This window comes from Rhopalosiphum padi, chromosome 3 (genome assembly GCF_020882245.1).
Source record: "Rhopalosiphum padi isolate XX-2018 chromosome 3, ASM2088224v1, whole genome shotgun sequence".
In the NCBI taxonomy this organism is placed as follows: domain Eukaryota; kingdom Metazoa; phylum Arthropoda; class Insecta; order Hemiptera; family Aphididae; genus Rhopalosiphum; species Rhopalosiphum padi.
Window position 1 is genome coordinate 71,202,023 of NC_083599.1, and position 17,942 is coordinate 71,219,964.

The 17,942-nt window shown below is 23.9% G+C and overlaps 2 protein-coding genes across 2 annotated transcripts; both read right to left on the reverse strand.

Annotated features, from left to right (window-relative positions):
* Positions 1–1,933: 1,933 nt before the first annotated feature.
* LOC132927175 (coiled-coil domain-containing protein 25) lies at positions 1,934–8,850 on the reverse strand. The gene is made up of 6 exons (XM_060991649.1): positions 8,526–8,850; positions 8,370–8,417; positions 5,778–5,869; positions 3,377–3,556; positions 2,630–2,829; positions 1,934–2,192 (listed from the first exon to the last, which is right to left on the reverse strand). The coding sequence occupies exons 1-6, from the start codon at positions 8,548–8,550 to the stop codon at positions 2,111–2,113; spliced, it is 627 nt and encodes a 208-aa protein (XP_060847632.1). The 5' UTR covers positions 8,551–8,850; the 3' UTR covers positions 1,934–2,110.
* A 4,578-nt stretch (positions 8,851–13,428) lies between these two features.
* Positions 13,429–17,167, reverse strand: LOC132927556 (TP53-regulated inhibitor of apoptosis 1-like). Its single transcript, XM_060992103.1, has 4 exons — positions 16,926–17,167; positions 16,009–16,202; positions 15,790–15,943; positions 13,429–13,569 (listed from the first exon to the last, which is right to left on the reverse strand). The coding sequence occupies exons 2-3, from the start codon at positions 16,198–16,200 to the stop codon at positions 15,839–15,841; spliced, it is 297 nt and encodes a 98-aa protein (XP_060848086.1). The 5' UTR covers positions 16,201–16,202; positions 16,926–17,167; the 3' UTR covers positions 13,429–13,569; positions 15,790–15,838.
* Between the last annotated feature and the right edge of the window lie 775 nt (positions 17,168–17,942).

The following is a 17,942-nucleotide window of genomic DNA, read 5'->3' on the forward strand; positions in this document are numbered from 1 at the left end:
CATTATCTGTGTTTGTAAGTTGGTTTTTTACGTTTATTAAGTTTTTAAGTGAGTTATGAGCATTTTTAATTTACGCTAAGTTATATGCGCATAACTAGCTAAAAAATTGAACTATCGTAAAAAACCAACATACAAACACAGATAATTTTCTTACCAGCAAGTTTCATGATAGGTCGATTCGCTCTAATTTTTAAACTAACGGAGCTAAATGTGATCTGCTGAGCATAAATTTGCTATGTTACGTACTTGTAAGACAGAGACAACACAGCGGGTGTGACGCCCTCTTAAATGCCTTAACATATGAGAATAAAAATATTTAACTTATGCAAAAAATTTTCAATGAATTAATAATATATCTTATTAATTCATAATTCATCAATATAAATTATATAGCTTTACATAAATGTGATAGATTTGTATATATTTTGACATTAAACAGATAAGCATGTTATACATTTATGTAGTTAATTTATTAGACTTAACAGTGCATTATAATATCCAAAGGTCGCAAGTATCCAACCTTTTTCATTCTACGGTGGCTTCTTTGTCTCTTCACATTTTTGGGCTATCAAATTACTAAGAATACAAAAAGAAAATGTTTAATAATTTATTGAAATATATATTATTAACACATCAATCAAATCAAAACAACAAATTTAAATACGTATGATTATGCATAGAAAACTGAAATTAAATTGTTTTAAACAATAGGTACCTAGATAAATTTATAATTTTTACCACTCAACATTTATAACCTACTAAATATCCTAGAAAAAAATCAGATAAACCCAAAACCGATCTTTAAAACGTGTATATCCCTTTTATGAGGCTTATGCAGTTTTCTGTATATTAATCACTTAATCATCCTTTTAAATCAGTTTAGAATTGATTTTATAGATAATATGGCACATATTGTAATTAATAAATACAAGATAATTGAATAAATATACCAAAAATATTATTTAAAATAAAACATTTGTATTGTCATTAAAATAAAATTAATTACATTATTATTGATGTATAAAAAATCAAATAGTTCATGTTGAAAAAAAGATAATAACTATAGTGGATAATTATTCTCACCTTACATATAAAAATGCATTATAATGCATTATAATACATTAACATATTATCATATATATACTATAAACGTATCTTATTTGATTTATTCTTCTATTAAATTCAAAATCCTATTTTTTTTTTAATTTTACAATTATATATGAATTATTTTATTATGATTCATTTGTTTATTTATCTCTCAACATACATTATTTCCATAATAATATATCTTTTTTTTAAGTATAAATACATTATTTATGTTCTATTATGCAAGCATAAAACAAATGTAGACACAGTATGATATATATTATAAAGTGTTTTTTAAATGTAATAGTGATAATCATATACAATTTAATTTTAAGATAAATTTGTTGATGTATTGTATATATGGCAGATAACAGTTAATAGATTATGTTTATATAAGTTATTACAATTGGTAAACATTATTATTGTTATGCCAAGATTTAAAAAAAAGTGTAAGACATATTTTGATAAATACATTTTTTATTTGTATTGGTATGAATAAAAATAAATGGAAAAAAAATTAAGTAATGCATTTAAATATTTTCTAAACAAAAAAATAAGGGAAGGTGATAATGTAATAGAACTTTTCTAAGAACACCAGAAGAGATAATATTAATGTTATTGTTAAACTTGGCAAATACATATTTTGATGAGTTTAACAGACATTATATTCATATCATATTGAAGCTTTTTATTAAAGAACTGTCCCTTTGCTAATAATAGCTATTAGTATATTGTAGTTATGTATTTTTTACAACCTATTAAAATATTACTTATAATAAATTTACAAGAATTATATAATAATAATAATATATTTGTATTTTTTAATGGAAAACATTAACTTATCAAATTTCATTACAACCAAATTAAGCTCATTTATTTTTATAAAAATACATTGATCAGACAGTAAAAAGGTATCAATAATACTTCTATAATTACAAATTTAAATGTAAACAAGTAACTTCAAAGAATAATATAATGATGATAAGCTCGCTGAATTTTGTTATGTACTTTTTTTTTTAAATGTTTACATAAAACTGTCTGAATCGTAGCCAGAATAATCAGTATTGGCTGTCATATTTTCCGTTTTCATAAGAGATGAGTAAGACCTGAAAATGATTATAAAATAAGTTAAACATTTATTGATTCATATTTTAATCAAGTAGGGGTAATTGTAAATAGGAACAATTAAAAATAATCATATAATCATATTATTACATTAGTTTAAAGGTAAAAACATATTTTTGTATAGTACATTTGTATTTAGCACAAACATTTGAGATTATATAATAAAATATAAAATATTTCATTTTATAATACCATTTGTTTTCAAAAATAAAGATAAAAAGTACAGCTTTGTTTTGTTATCTTTCTTATTGTTAATAACACACAATTCAAGAATCCTTATTTTTTAAAGAATCATTAACTTAATTTAAGCACAGATACAAAAAATAAAAATAATACAGACAATATCCAATTTTCTTTATAAAGATTGCATTATATTTTTACAATTACCCCACTTCACCTAACTATATTTTATAATTACTTCAGTTCAGCAGCTTCACGATTTCTACGCTCTTCTTCCTTTTTCTTTTCTAAATTAATTTTTCTTTCTGCTTTCTTCTTCTCAGTTTCTTTTCGGTCCCAATCAGCTCTCTCACTCTCATAATCAATTACTATACTTTTTTCGGTCTTTTGTAATCTATTAACAATAGTCTTTTCTTTTTTCACATTAACCTTTTTTACCTATAGAATATGAAATGTTATAAAAGTGTTATGCTATTAATGTTAAACTAAAAATATATTGTACAAATATATTATAATATATATAAATATATTAGTATATGTTACAGTCAAAGTATTAATAAGTAGAATTGTACACAGTGATTTTTTTTCTATCAAATACTCATTATTTCAAAATCTAGTAACGTTTATGAAAATCATTTTTTTTGTTTCAGTCGAAATGAATCTTTAAATGGAGTATCCAAGTATCACTCCACACACCAAAATGTTAAATACTTATAAGCTATATAACTCATAAACTACTTGTGCAAAAATTAAATTTATACTTAATTTAAATATATTGTTTAGTTTTATAAGAATATACTATATAAATAAATGGTGAATGTATAAATAATAAACGATTATTAATTTTATTAGAATTACTCTGGATTTATATAAAATAATTAGTCAATTTTGCTTATTCTATAACATTAAATGACTAGAAATTGTTTAGAATTACTGAATTATACACTTTGACTGTAGCATAATATAAAAATAAATACAAACATACACTACTAGGATTAACAAATGACACTTCGCCAGGTTTCATGCCTGGTAATTTTTTAAGATTTGACCACATTGTGTAGACAACTTTAACTTCAGCTAATTTGCATCCTTGAATACTGTTTGCTTTAACTAATTGGCATGCATCCTCAAATAATGGTTTAGGTATGTCATCAATTGTTTGGCCCTGTAAAAATAATTAACATTAATAAAACAAGACATACTTCATACACAGTACAAATCATACACAAATATATTAAATAGTATTTAAGAGAACACCATACACCCAGGTCTGTAGTTTTTGTGTACTTTGTCTTACATACAGAGCCATAGCTAGAGCTTGGCAAAACTGGCCCAGGCCAGTGGCACAACGAAAAAAGGGGCGCAAAATCCAAAATAAAATATACCATGTATTATACCAATTATTAATAACATACATTTTATTTAGAATATGGGCAAAATAATTATACTAGAATAGCTACACTATAGTACTTTATTATGGTGTATTGTGTACAAAAATATTACAATTTACAAGTGTTCACAAAATAATATATCATTACAATATAACACCAAGACACCGAGTGGCCGAATGATATTTTAAGAACCGATTTAGTTGCCGATAATGTGTTATGTTTTGTGTTATTGTGATTATAATGATTTTCAAAATCGATTATTATTATTAACTCATAGTTGCATGTTTAATTTAAAATTAGGATTCTAAATGTTTTATTTTTATATTTTAAAGACCTTCATCAATTTATTCATATTTATGGGTGGTAGATAACTACTCCTATTTTAGTATTTAGTCTTTTTGTATCAGTCCATAAAAGGAAAAACTTGAGAAAGAAGTTTTAGTAAACTGAAAATTATTAAGAACTATCTAAGGTCTACAATGTCACAGGAAAAATTGACAAATATGAGTATTATATCGATTGAACGTGAATTGGCTTCAAAAATTTATTTTTAAAATATTATAGATAAATTTGCTACTATAAAAACACGAAAAGTGAAATTTTGAAATGTATAAAAGTATAATTATTTTTTAAATTATTATATAAGGTTATAATAAGTTTTGCAGTGTTTTTTTTCTTATTAAATATAATAATTATTATAATAGCTAATAAAAATAAAATAAAATAACGAATGTATAAATCTTTTATATATGTAAGTACGTGGGCGAGAAAGGAGGATAAATAATTTTTACAAGGGCGGAAATATGTTAAATGGCCAGGAGCGCAAATAAACACTGCTACGGCTCTGCTTACATACATATAGTAGAAAATAAACGTTTGGTAGAAGCCATTTTGTGATATTAATTTTAATATTAAGAGTGAATTTACCTATTATTATTATTATTATTATTATTTATTATCAAAGTTAAAGGTAAAATGGTTAAAACAATAACAGTGATGTAGTATTCAATTTTTTTTGATATTTTAATTTTTAAGCTAAATATGAGCATTTTTAATTTTTAATGATTTACAAACATGTATTTACATACTTATATTTGACTTAAAAATAAAATATTGAAAAAATCTAAGCTACATCATTAATAATGTTCTAATATGATAACAGGTAAATTCACTCCAACATTAAAGCTAACAACACATATGGTTAACAATTTGGTATGTTGTGTTTATGTAAGACAAAACATGCGGGTATAGCGCCCTCTTAATAGATAGATTAAATGAGTTAATATTTAGTAATTAAAATAAATATAATACGTAATGTTAATATCTTAGGGTAACTTTATTTTTCATTAGTTATAAATTATAATGACCTAATTTTCTGGTTTACTAAATTTAATTTTGTATTTAAATAAGCAAAACATTAGATTTGAATGAGCGTGTTCAACTTTGTCCAATTTATAGTTATTAAGAAAAATAAAATCCTAGCTTTAGAATTAGAATAAAATATAGGTTTCTTGCTAAAAAATTATAGTTCAAAATAAAGTTGATATTTGGGCGTAATAATGCTTCAAATACTAAAATAGAAAATTCAAAAAAAGTCAGTCAAGAACTAAATAAATTTATTTAATTACAATAGTTTAAATTTATTAATACATATTTAACGATTATAAAGTAAAACACTAATCATTTAATAATTTCACTGTAAAATATTATTTAGTTACAGTTATAGTGTAAATAAATATAAGTAATTATTTAAATTAAAATTTTAAAATAAAATTGTTTAGAATATACAAGTATGAAGTTTAAACTTTTCTATAAACCTAGGGTCTTATTGAGCAACTTTTAGCACCTATTTAATTGAACACATGACCAAAATCAATTAAATACATAACCTTCTATACTTTGACTTATCCCTTTTGATAGCCCAAAATAATAATAAATTCAAAATTAATTAAAAGCAACATAAATTTGATAAAATAATTCAATTATTAACAATACCTCTTTTAACCTTAGATACACATGTGCTGATGAGAGGCTATCCACATGAAACCACACATCTATAGGTAACATATTTTCAATAAGTTCATCATCTAAAAGAAAAACAAATATTATATTGAAAAAAATATTTTATTTATTAAATAATAATTTAATTCAAATATAATTTCCATGTCTATATTATAACCTATTTTTAATGTTAACTTTTATAATGATTATCTACATTTATAGTAGAAAAATACAAATATTGGTGTAAAAATTAATTATCACATTCAATGATGGATGTAAATTCAATGTTAATAAAAAAAATTGATTAAATATTATATACAATGACTTTATGATCTTAAGCTATTAATTAACTTTCTAAGCTATACATTTTAAATGAGTAAAAATATAAAAATTAGAATATATAGGCACACACATTGAGTATTTTTTTTTTAAAGTAAAAAATGGGAAATAGATAACCACTCTTTTGTACCAAATGTACCTTGTCGTTGAGTGGGTCACATATATATAATATATAAACACATATAATAAATGTGTTAAATTTTAATTAAATGATAAATAATTATTCATTGAACACAAAAGTCCATTCTGAGTAAAAAGGATCTGTCAGCCTTTATTACCAATCATATATTTAAATTTTTATTAATTACCTATTATAGTAATTAATTGTATTATTAGTAATACGGTATAAACTATAAATAGGCAATAGCTTAAATAAATTTAAATATTTTGAATGTATCATTGTGCAGTCTGTTTGGTAAAATATAATAATATGCAATGGATGCCACCTATAAGATTCACAGATATACAATTCAGTTGCTTATTAGACTAAAAATTGTCTAGGACGGTCTGGACATATATTTAAAAAAAAAACTATTGCATGACAAATTCTGTAAGAAAAATGGTATTAAATAAAATTTTTTGGTAAAATATAAAAATAAATTGGTTTTGAAAAACTAAAAATTTGTACTAAATTTATTATTAAATATTAATACGAGCTGTACATTTACAGTATACTAATTGAAAATAAAAACAAATCAAAATCACTAATTTTTTTCATAATTGATAAATGCATAATATTTATCTAAAAAAACTATTTAATTGTATTAAATTACATATCAATTTTTATTTATAATAATAGTAAAAGTTCTGTAATGATATTTAATATTTATGTATATTAATGTGTAATATATAATAAAAGCAAATAAAATTATTAATCAATAAAAAAATCTTGTTCGTTTTTCCCCATTTTGCCTATAAGATGCATTCGATTATAAGACTCATTTTGTGCTGGTCCCAAAGTTAGTCTTATAAGCTGCGTCTACTGTACTAATATATTTAAACATTTCAAGTATCTGAGAATATTTTTTGAATTATTTCAAAATAACTGAAATTGTTCTGTTTAAATCGAAAAAAAAAATCTGTAAAAAATTGTGATTATACAAACTTAGATTTTTGGGTTTCATTAAGAACTACTCAATGAGAACGATGTTTTAAACTGTCGAGCCTTAACAATAAAAATTAAATATTTTATACATTTTTAAGTACAAAATAATTAAGACATTTTTATGATATTTTCAAATTTTGTCAAAGTATAAACAACTTCACTCTTATAGAAAAAAAATGTGGATTTTCCTCAACTTTTTTTAAATTCTTGTATTAAAAAGTATCTATAGTATTTCTAAAGTATCTAAAGAATCTTGTGTTAAATTTTTAAGCTTTTGTTATACTAATATTAAATAATTATAAATGTTTGTATTTTTGTTCTGTTTATTTTAAAAATTATTAATAATTTTTTATTTTATTCTTCTATAATTACATACTAGACATAATTTGTTATTGGAAACCTACTTATATATATGTATATATTGTGTAAAAGGGATTTTTACCTTTAAAAAAAAGAACAATAATATAATATTAACATATGAAAAATTACATTATAAAAGTAAATTAAGTTATAAGATTTTTTACATTTATTAAGTTTGCATTTCATATTTTACTTTTCATGCATATATAATTAATATATAATTTTTTAGTGCTTATAATAAAATTATGATTATGGTACTTTAAGTTCTGAACTCTACAGTTGGTTATTCAGTTATAATAACAATGTGCATGTGTAGTATACTAATTATATTTAACAATTAATGTTTTTTTTTTTTTAGCACCTACCCAAATACACAAAACTTCTTAAAATATTTATGATTATAAACAGTTTTAATAACTAATTTTATTTGAAATTTTATAACAGCAAACTGGGAAGAGACCGCTTTCAAAACTTTTCTAACATATAACAATACATAACTTTATCTTATTTTAAACTATTCAAACCAATACATATGTTAAATAAATGCATTAATGCAATAATTTACATACAAATTAAAGGACATGCAATGGTTTTTTTTCTAACATACTCAACACAGGCCATTATTTTAGGTATTTGAATATTGTATGAATTTATTAACTGCCTATTTACCTATTATATTATTCATACTCGTTGATGAAACAAACAAATGTTAATTTTTTAATTTTAATCTAAAGATTCAAGCATTTGAATGCGATCAAACCATAAAGTAACCTCGGACTTACTTTCATAGCTGTCGACACCTCTCAGCAGCGTAACAGGTGGGTCGACGGCTGAAAAAAAAATAGAAACATCATAAGATCACAACAATTTAAACGCTGTCGAGTCAAATGCACTCGTCGACGACGCGTTGAATTTGTATTGCATCTGATGCCACATACCTGTGCTCGTGTACTGTAACACCATCGTAGGCGCCGCTTAAATCTTCGGTGCGAATTAGTCGGCGGCGAACACCAAATGTGAAACTATAACGAGAAACGACAAACGCGATACGTTACGTCTCAGCAGATAGGCGACGGTGAACGAAATACTGCCGATCGACAATCAAACGTCTACTGCGCTAAGTCGAGAGCACTAATAAATCGCAGCGGATGGTATTGCGACGACAACACGCAGTCGGTATTAGTAGTCTGTAATTTGTCAAAACGAATTCGACGACGAAAACGTGCGCGCAGTGTATCGCGTCCCCGCCGATTCCGCGATTACCCACTATCAATGTGGGATATCGGTTAGTATCTAATGGTTGATAACAACTGTCTGTGGTCTGCCGCGGGACTGCGGTACGTTTTCTACCGCGCGCGCATTAGGTTGCCCGAGTGCAATTTGACACGGCACCGTTTCATAAAATCAAAAACGTCTATATCCCATGGATTGTGCGAAAAAAAAAGCACACACACGAAAAATCCAATAACGAGACGCCACACCCTCGTGTGTTGTCACCGTCTTACTAATGTGAGACACAGCAATTTTTTTTTTTTTACGAATCCATTTTGTACTGTTTTCTTTGATATTAGAGTCGATTTATCCATTATCAAACTTATAGAGTTACGAAAATGTTATTTAGGACGTCGGCGCTTAAGCTCTGATATTTTTATTTTAAAGTGAGTTAAGATCATTTTAAACTTTTAATATTTTACATAGCTACAACTCACACTTAAAAATAAAAATATCAATAAAAGCCTGTGCGATGTCCTAGATAATATTATTTATAATATGATCTACATCAAATTAAAATTAGAACACGGAAGTCAAATAATTGAACCAAACGTAATTCGAATCAAGACAATTAATTTAATATACATTAAATATATGAAATATATTGCAATACAGCCGTGGGCAGTGGGTTTATATTTAATGTAATATATAGCTTAATATTTCCTACATTCGTTAAACATTTTAAACCATATTATAGAGGTAGTTACATAATGTGTATTATAGTTCTTAAACCATTATATAAGACTCACAATTTCTTTTACTAGCTTAAATGTATAAGATACATTTTTAATTATATTAACAATATTATTTATTGTATTTTGGATATAGGTAAAAAATTTTACTAAAATATTTAAATGAATTACCTAATGTTTTCTACTTAATCACTCAACAATAATTGTAATTTTTATTTTTTTATTTGAAAAAATGATTTATACATTCAAATATGTACTTAAAAACAATGTAATAAAGTTAATTTATTCCTTAAAACTAAGCATAATATTACGAATTACGATTACTTGAATGAATAATTAAAAGCAAATACGGTACATACAAAATTATTGGTATTATTATAAATTCTAAAAACATTTATTTTGATTTATTAGTATTTAATGCCATACAATTATAGTCAAACCCAATTTTTAGTTGGTAAAAGTGCGAATATAGTTTTGTCTAATATTAACCTAGGTAATTTTAATACCTTCAGTAAAGACAAGAGTATCATCAGAAAAAGAAATTAACTCAACATCTAAGTTCAAACTAAAAACATTTTAAGTAAACTTTAATTATAAATTCAAAATAACAAAGGACCCAGTATGGGACCTTGGAAGTTGTAGTATATTGTATAGTGTATACCACACTTTAATTCAATATTATCTAATATCCATCTTCACACCTTAGTTCTGCTTGATAACTAATGATAAATAAGATAAGAATAGATTTAGAATAATTTAATACTAGGATGCTCAAGCTACAGACTTCTTTATTCATAGATTATAAATTGTAGTCAAAAGATTTTTTTATAATTTATTAGTATATTTAATCATATTATATTATTAGATTCTTTCTAATACAAAATTTGGCTTAAGTTAAGGCATCTATAGTTGATTTTTCTGATTAAAAACAAAATTGATTCTTTAAGATAAAGTTTTTATAATTTAAAAATATATAAGCCTAATTTTAAGAAATGTTTCAGTAATTTTACTTAAAGTCAAGCATGATGCAATTGGTGTATAGCTTTCACAGTATATTATTATCAGACTTATATACTAGTAAAATAATGCATTTTCAAAAATATTTAGAAAAACCCCATCTTTAATGGTCTTATTACAAATTAGGGAAATAGGTAAGGAAATATATTTAATAGTCTTCTTTAAAAATTAATTATCTATATCAAATTCATAAAACCACAATAATTTTCTATGTAATAATAAGTTTTTTTTTTCTGAAATAAATTATACATGAAAAATAAATTTCTTTATTGGACCATTTTTAATAGCAATACGGGAATATAATTTCTTGTAACTAGTATTTACAATTTTATTTGATATATTTTTACAAGCATGAGAAAATTAAAATACTATACTTATTAACTATATCAGTTTTATTATTGAATTATACATTATTAAAATGAGTATATTATATAAATATAATTGAATCAAGGAAAAAATCACAAGAATAAATCTAAAACTTACAAAAATCAAATTTGCATATTTTGTAAGATATTAATTCTAATTGTAAATTCAATTAAAATTGTAGTAATTGTACCTGATTAAAATTATTTTTGTCTAAATTAAATATTTTTTTTTACATAAAAACTGTTAATATTTTTCTGTTTTGGGAAATTCTAGATACTAGAAGTGTGTGTCTGTGTCTGTGTAAAAAATAAAAATGATTGAAATTTTATAACTTTATGTACATATAGGTGATATTTTATACTATACAGCTTGTCTATGGTATTATTAAGATAAAAAGGTACCTATACATTATTGTATATGTATTATGTATAAATAACTTTAATCAACCTTTTGATACAAAATCGGACTATTTCACACAGAATTTTGATAAGAAGAGTTCTTAGAACAGGTGCGTAGCCACTAGCCAGGAATTTTAAAGGGGGGAGGGGCGTTATTCAAGATTCATTGACAAAATTATATACATAAAATTAATAACTTCACGTATACTTTATCAAGTGAATAGATATTGGTTTATGAGAAAAACATGTAAATATTATCATTAATAAAAAAAAATGCAAATCTATGAGTATACCACAGCTAAGGGGGGGGTGGTGACTACACCTATAACGCCCCCCCCCCCACCAGGCTACAATCCTGTCTTAGAACTGTCCAGCTAATTAAAACTGACTCCACACTCAAAGTGACCTATATAAACTAAAATAAGTAAAATAAATTATATAGAATACACAATATTGTAAAAATATTAATAATTCAAGTCATTTTTTTTTTATTAATATTTGGTTTTTTCCTAGACAACAATATAATTAATAGGAATATTAGAACTATGTTTATTATTAGTAATTTAATTCAAAAATTTTAAGTTGCATTAAATTAAATTAAAATGCATTAATATTTTATTTTAGTTGATATTTTTTAATGTAATTTTAATTTTAATATTACCTTAACACCAAGCATTTTATAAATTATTAGATAAAGTAGGTATCCAACAATACAAATTAAGTAAATTGTACTATATTTAAACCAGTTATGTGTCAATATTTTTTTATAAATTAGTGTGTATTAAAATGTAATTTTTAAATAAAATTGGTGTTTTGGTGTTAAAAATAAGTAGGTAACTAACATTGGATTTGGATTATACCTGTACAAATTAACATAATTGGTCATTATCTGAAGTTTTAAAAATGTTTTTATTTTAATTTTTGTTTTTCTTATTTTTAATATTTTATATTAATTAATTTAAACATAAAAATAGTGTTAATAATTTTAATTTTAATTTTAATTAAAGGTGGAGATAAACCGTGTTATAAAGATTATTTCATATTTATACGGCATTACTTGTTAATTTCAATTGAATCCTATTTCAGTAAATAGTTATTTTAAATAATGTACACAAATCATTAGAGATAATTTGAAGAAACTAAAAATGTACAGTAATTATTGAAGTTTAGAATTATATTTTAAATATATAGATTATTAGACATGTACATTTAAATACATTATAGAATGTCGATTATCTTATAACTAATTCTCTGTAAAATAAGAATAAATATGATAATTTTGATTATACAGATTATAGTTAGAAAAGCCTTTTAATATGTTTATAGATGTACTTAACTTACATTAAATAGATAAAACTTCTTATTATTATATTAAAGAAGCATAGATGCTAAATGTAAAAGAATTTAAAAATTACAAATTTTTATATAATAATACATGAATATAATAAAAGTATTACTAAGTAGCAAGAATTGCTAGAAATATATTCTTAAATTCAATGAATTCTCAAAAAATACATTGATCATAGTTAAAATCTTCTTAATTTGTAGAAATATATATTATATACATAAATAAATATTTTTCTAAGTAAAATTAAATTTGCTAAATTATTTAACAAATATTATTTATAATTAATTAATCACTGAATATGGCATATTTAGAAACATTTAGATGGAGTAAAAAAACTTAAAAATGTTCTGTGCATTGTTAATCAAAGCATTTTTTAAACTTAATTTAGAATTTATATATTATAATCTTGTAAACACAATTTTTCTTGTAGATAAACATCAAAAAACAAATATAATATCAATTACTAACTTAAAGTGAATAGTAACAGTATCTATATATCTATGATTACAACATAATTATAATTATATGAATATAATATATATATATATTGTTTTAAAAACAATTGAGCAAATTTAAAACAAATCAATCACATTTTATAGTTAAGTACCGTAATGAAAGTATTATTTTTTAAATATAAATATTTATAAAGTTAAAATGTCTTTAATTATAATAGTAATATTCAATCGGATTCGAGTAAATTATATTTTCGATGCATTTCGGCTACAGTTACTCCTTCTAGAATAGCTAATCTTCCCAAAACTTCTTGAGTAGCATCTTTAATGTCATTGTACTGATGTAATGCTTTCATAATGTCATCTTTTTCTTTTTTTTTCATTTTCAGCTTTTCCAATTCTATATCTAATGAGTTTTCCAGTTCGTGCGAGTCCTTCTATATAAACATTAAATTATAATCGATTATAACTTTTATAAATTATTTAATAATTAAATTAAATTATGATGAATGCAAAATATAACTGTTAAGAACACTTTTATAAATCAAACAATAGTATTTTTATAATCAAATTTAAACATTAATAAAAAAAATTTTAAAAAAGAAATGAAAAGTACATTTTTCCTAAAGCATCTAGACCAGCGTTTCTTAAATTTATTTTATCTGTGGAACCCTTTTTTATATCCACTTTCATCGCGGAACCCTTACCTTTTATTTTTAGCTTTTTTTAGAATTTTTTGCAAATAAATTATAATCATATAACAATATTGTGTTAAAGGTATTTAATTCATATAACATGTTAAAATAAAAATTAAAATAATAATACTTTAATAAGACACAGTATACATTTTAATGGGATAAGTGAAATTGCCTTTTAGTCTTACAAATATTCCTAATATTGGGTTTTATTGATGAAAGTTGAATTATATATAAGGTTCGGCATCAAGTCTGTTGCGGTATTTTGTTTTTGTCGATACATAGGTTGCAAAAAGTAAAAGTCTCAACACGGCCTTTTGTGACAATTGAGGATATTCATCTTTTGAACTATAAAATAGCTGATAGGCTATTCCATACGGCTTACATTATTATTTAATATACAAATATTTTTTTTCTATAATGCAAACTTTTTTTCCCCACTACTAATCTTTAGTTGGATATTTTAAATTAATTTTCTTGAAAATTTTGAAAAAATTACTTAAGCTTTGTAGACTTGTAGAACCCTGAAGTTATCTCCACGGAACACTGGGGTTCCACCAAACACAGTTTAAGAAACGCTGATCTAGATACAGCAAATAATAGTATGGTCACCATCACATTATGTTTAGACCCTGGCTATGTATAGATTCTGGACATTGCAGGAAAAATGTACCTTAAGTAAATTGTTTTAGTAAAAAGTTGAAGAGAATATTAGTGAAGGAATTGAGAATGGAAATTGTACTGAATAGAATATAATAAGGAATATTGGACCTGTTAATATGCAGATAGATTAGTGCATTTTGTTATAGAGCAGGCATGCCCCACTTTTTTTAACTTACAGGCCACATTTCAAATTTATATTTTTACTGTGGGCCGTATATCAATTTTATTTTGTTCATTTTGATAAAATGTACAATAAATAAAATATTATTTTTGTTCACTTATCGAATTTATGGCCCTAATCATGTATATTGAATCTTTCCACGCTAGTCACAAGTTTGTTTTTGTCATTAAAAAATGCAAGTTCACATATTTTCTTGTGTTTGAAAAAAATAATTAATTTAATTTCAATTATTAAAATATCTCAAAATAAAAAAGTGCAAAATTGATACCAGCTTAATGCTGTGTTTTCAATGATAATTTGTAATTTTTAAAGCTTATTATACTAAGATTTTTTTTTAAATTATAATTTTTATTCTTATTTATACCTATAAAAATTTCTAATTTTTATAAAACGGTGACAGGTCGGTTGGAATACTTTTGCGGGCTGCAAGTTGGGCACACCTGTCTTAAAGGCATATAAGATTATAGATGAAGGCAATTTTCTACAATTAAACCTTTAAATAAACTTGGTTGCTGAAATTTTGTCCACTACTCGGAGGTGTCTGCTTTTCAGAGATTTCAGTTGTTTTTCTCAGAGATCATCACTATTTAGAAGTGTTTGTCAGGGGAGTTTTCAATGTCTTTATTATTTATTGAAGTATTGTAATGGCTATTGTAATATTTTTAAAAGATAACCAAATAGTGATTTATAAATTTATATTATATAACATTATTTAGTTTTATTCACAGTATATTAAGTTGGTTATAAAAGTATAAAAATTCTTTAGGTATTTATTTTTTTAGAATACAAGACAGAACATTTTTATCAATCATTTCATACTCTTAAAAGGTCATCATATCCGCATGTGTTGTCTCCATCTTATACAACATAGCCAATTTTAATACAAAATCACTAATTATTTAAATACATTCAATAACCTTTTCTACATTTTTTTTATAAGAATCGGGTTTTATTTATTATATTCACTTTTTAGCTTTAAAAACACATGGAGCTACAAAAATGTTTTCCTGTTTTATCATTAATAAATATTTATTATTCATTATAAATTATATTAATTTTTATTTTAACTTAAATTATCTTATCAATAAGTAAATAAAAATAAATAAAAATTGCCATACTTTTTCTGCCAGATTGTTTATTGCTATCTTTTTATCGTTATTCATTATTCTACTTTGGATTTTCTGTATCCGTAAGTGGAGTTTTTTCTTTGTTCGTTCCCAAGTGTGAAGCAGTTGTTTGTTCGTATTGCAATCCGTATTCTTTCATACCACGCTATTTGAAATATTGATAGTTATTAATTCATTGAAATAATAATTCATTAATTTATTTAAACATACTTTGACACAGTCTGTATACAACTCGAATATTTTATTACACCCTTCGTTGTTATAATGCCCATTCATATAATGTTCAGTGAACCATACATTAAAACATTCATCATATTTTTCTTTTAATTCATCACAGTCAGGATGGAAACTGTTAAGTCGATCAACCTTTGCAGGAGCAGGGATAGAATTATTATCACCCATCTCTATTACACAAATGATAACTTTATATAAGTATTATAATTCAAAATTAATAATTTAATAAGTAACAAAAATATATCAAAAAAATTAAGCATCAAAGCATCAATATTTAACAAAAATATTTAAGTACAAATCTTTATGAACAGCCAATTAACAATTTGGACAATAGACTATTATTGAATCATCACATAATGTTAATGCTATAATGTAAAACAGTAATAAAAACTCTCTCGGGTCAAATTCAAAAATTAATAACTTTGGTGAGCCAAACAAAAATAAAAATGTGTATAGCTTTTACTTTAAAATGTTTAGTTAATAAATATACAAGTAGTTAATTAATTGAAAATATTGTTTATTATCTCAAAAATTATGATTAAATTTGTATTGAATTATCAGGAAAGAAAATTTAACTGTCGAAAAAGAAAATGTTGACGATTCAAAAAGATTTGTACAGGCCAAAAATGTGTCATTTCGGGATTTAATTATAGGGCTACAAAAGTTATACTTTTTATTTCAAAAGATTAAATATGAGACTACATATAAAAAATAAATTTATTTTTATTTTGTAATTAATTTTGGAGTGTGCCGTATGAAAAAGATGGTTGAAAATCACTAGTATAGAATAAATAATACTTAAAATTTAAAATATGCACATATACTTCTAAAATCCCAAGAATATAGATAGGTATTAGAATACCCATCACTGAATTTATTAAACTGTTACATACCTACTATTTTTCTGAATGTACGCGATAAATGGAAAATAAACTAGTGAATAATTGTGTAATGGTACTAGGCGGACGAAATCGATTTTAATGATAGAGAACCGGTGGTAATTATTGAATTGTTTTAATTTTCAAAGGTTATGCACTTACACTTGAGTCAAATCAATAGCGTGACATTTACTATCAATTATCATGAAAATAATAACACTGAAAATATTATAAAATGAATTATATTATTATCTTGGTTTGTGTTTACAATGTTTACAACGCGTGAAGTATCGAGATAAAAGAATTTCTTGATGGCGCGAAACCGTGAATGATAATTGTTACTGATAGTATGGTGGAAGGTGGAATAATGTGTACTATTATGTTATCAAATGAACTGCCGACTAGTTTATTGGTTTATAGTTTCTACTACTGAGGTACTTAGTCATTTATCAGTTGTCAGTATAACTATTCATTAGTCTCAAACTTATACACTCATACACTAATACTAAAATAATACATTTATTATTTTTAATTGTTATGATAAAAAATTTCAGCTGATGAAATATAAAATAGTAGGTATTTAATAAACAAAAAAGTTTATTTTGTTGACGATATTTTTCGTATAACACAAAATTTGATATATTGCTTATACACAACCAAGTTACCACCATACAAACTTAAAAAAAATTGATATCTATGATGAGTCGTGTAAACAATTTTTAAAGATAAACACCTAGTTAATAGTTATTAATTTCGTATCGAACATTTAAAACTGATATTATCCTTATATCTCTCTCATTTCACTGCACGACAATTATTCTTCGCAAGATAATGATTTCATACCAATACAAATTTACAGAATATATCGCAAATTCCTATAGTATTTTAATATTTTCAAAATGACGTATAATGTAAATAATGAAAAAATAAATTATAATAATGATGCTCTGATATAGTAGGTGTACTCTACATCTATGACCTACTACTTTATATGTTTAATAAATTTGATATTATTATAATATACGCAATCGT

Excerpts from the sequence above, each read along its gene's own strand:
- LOC132927175 (XM_060991649.1), bottom strand. The coding sequence starts at position 8,550 with ATGGTGTTACAGTACACGAGCACAG. Across the intron at positions 8,418-8,525 it reads GTTACAGTACACGAGCACAG|CCGTCGACCCACCTGTTACG; the intron begins GTATGTGGCATC and ends TTTTTTTTTCAG. Across the intron at positions 3,557-5,777 it reads TGTATCTAAGGTTAAAAGAG|GGCCAAACAATTGATGACAT; the intron begins GTATTGTTAATA and ends TTATTTTTACAG.
- LOC132927556 (XM_060992103.1), bottom strand. The coding sequence starts at position 16,200 with ATGGGTGATAATAATTCTATCCCTGCTCCTGCAAAGGTTGATCGACTT. Across the intron at positions 15,944-16,008 it reads TGTATACAGACTGTGTCAAA|CGTGGTATGAAAGAATACGG; the intron begins GTATGTTTAAAT and ends TATTTCAAATAG.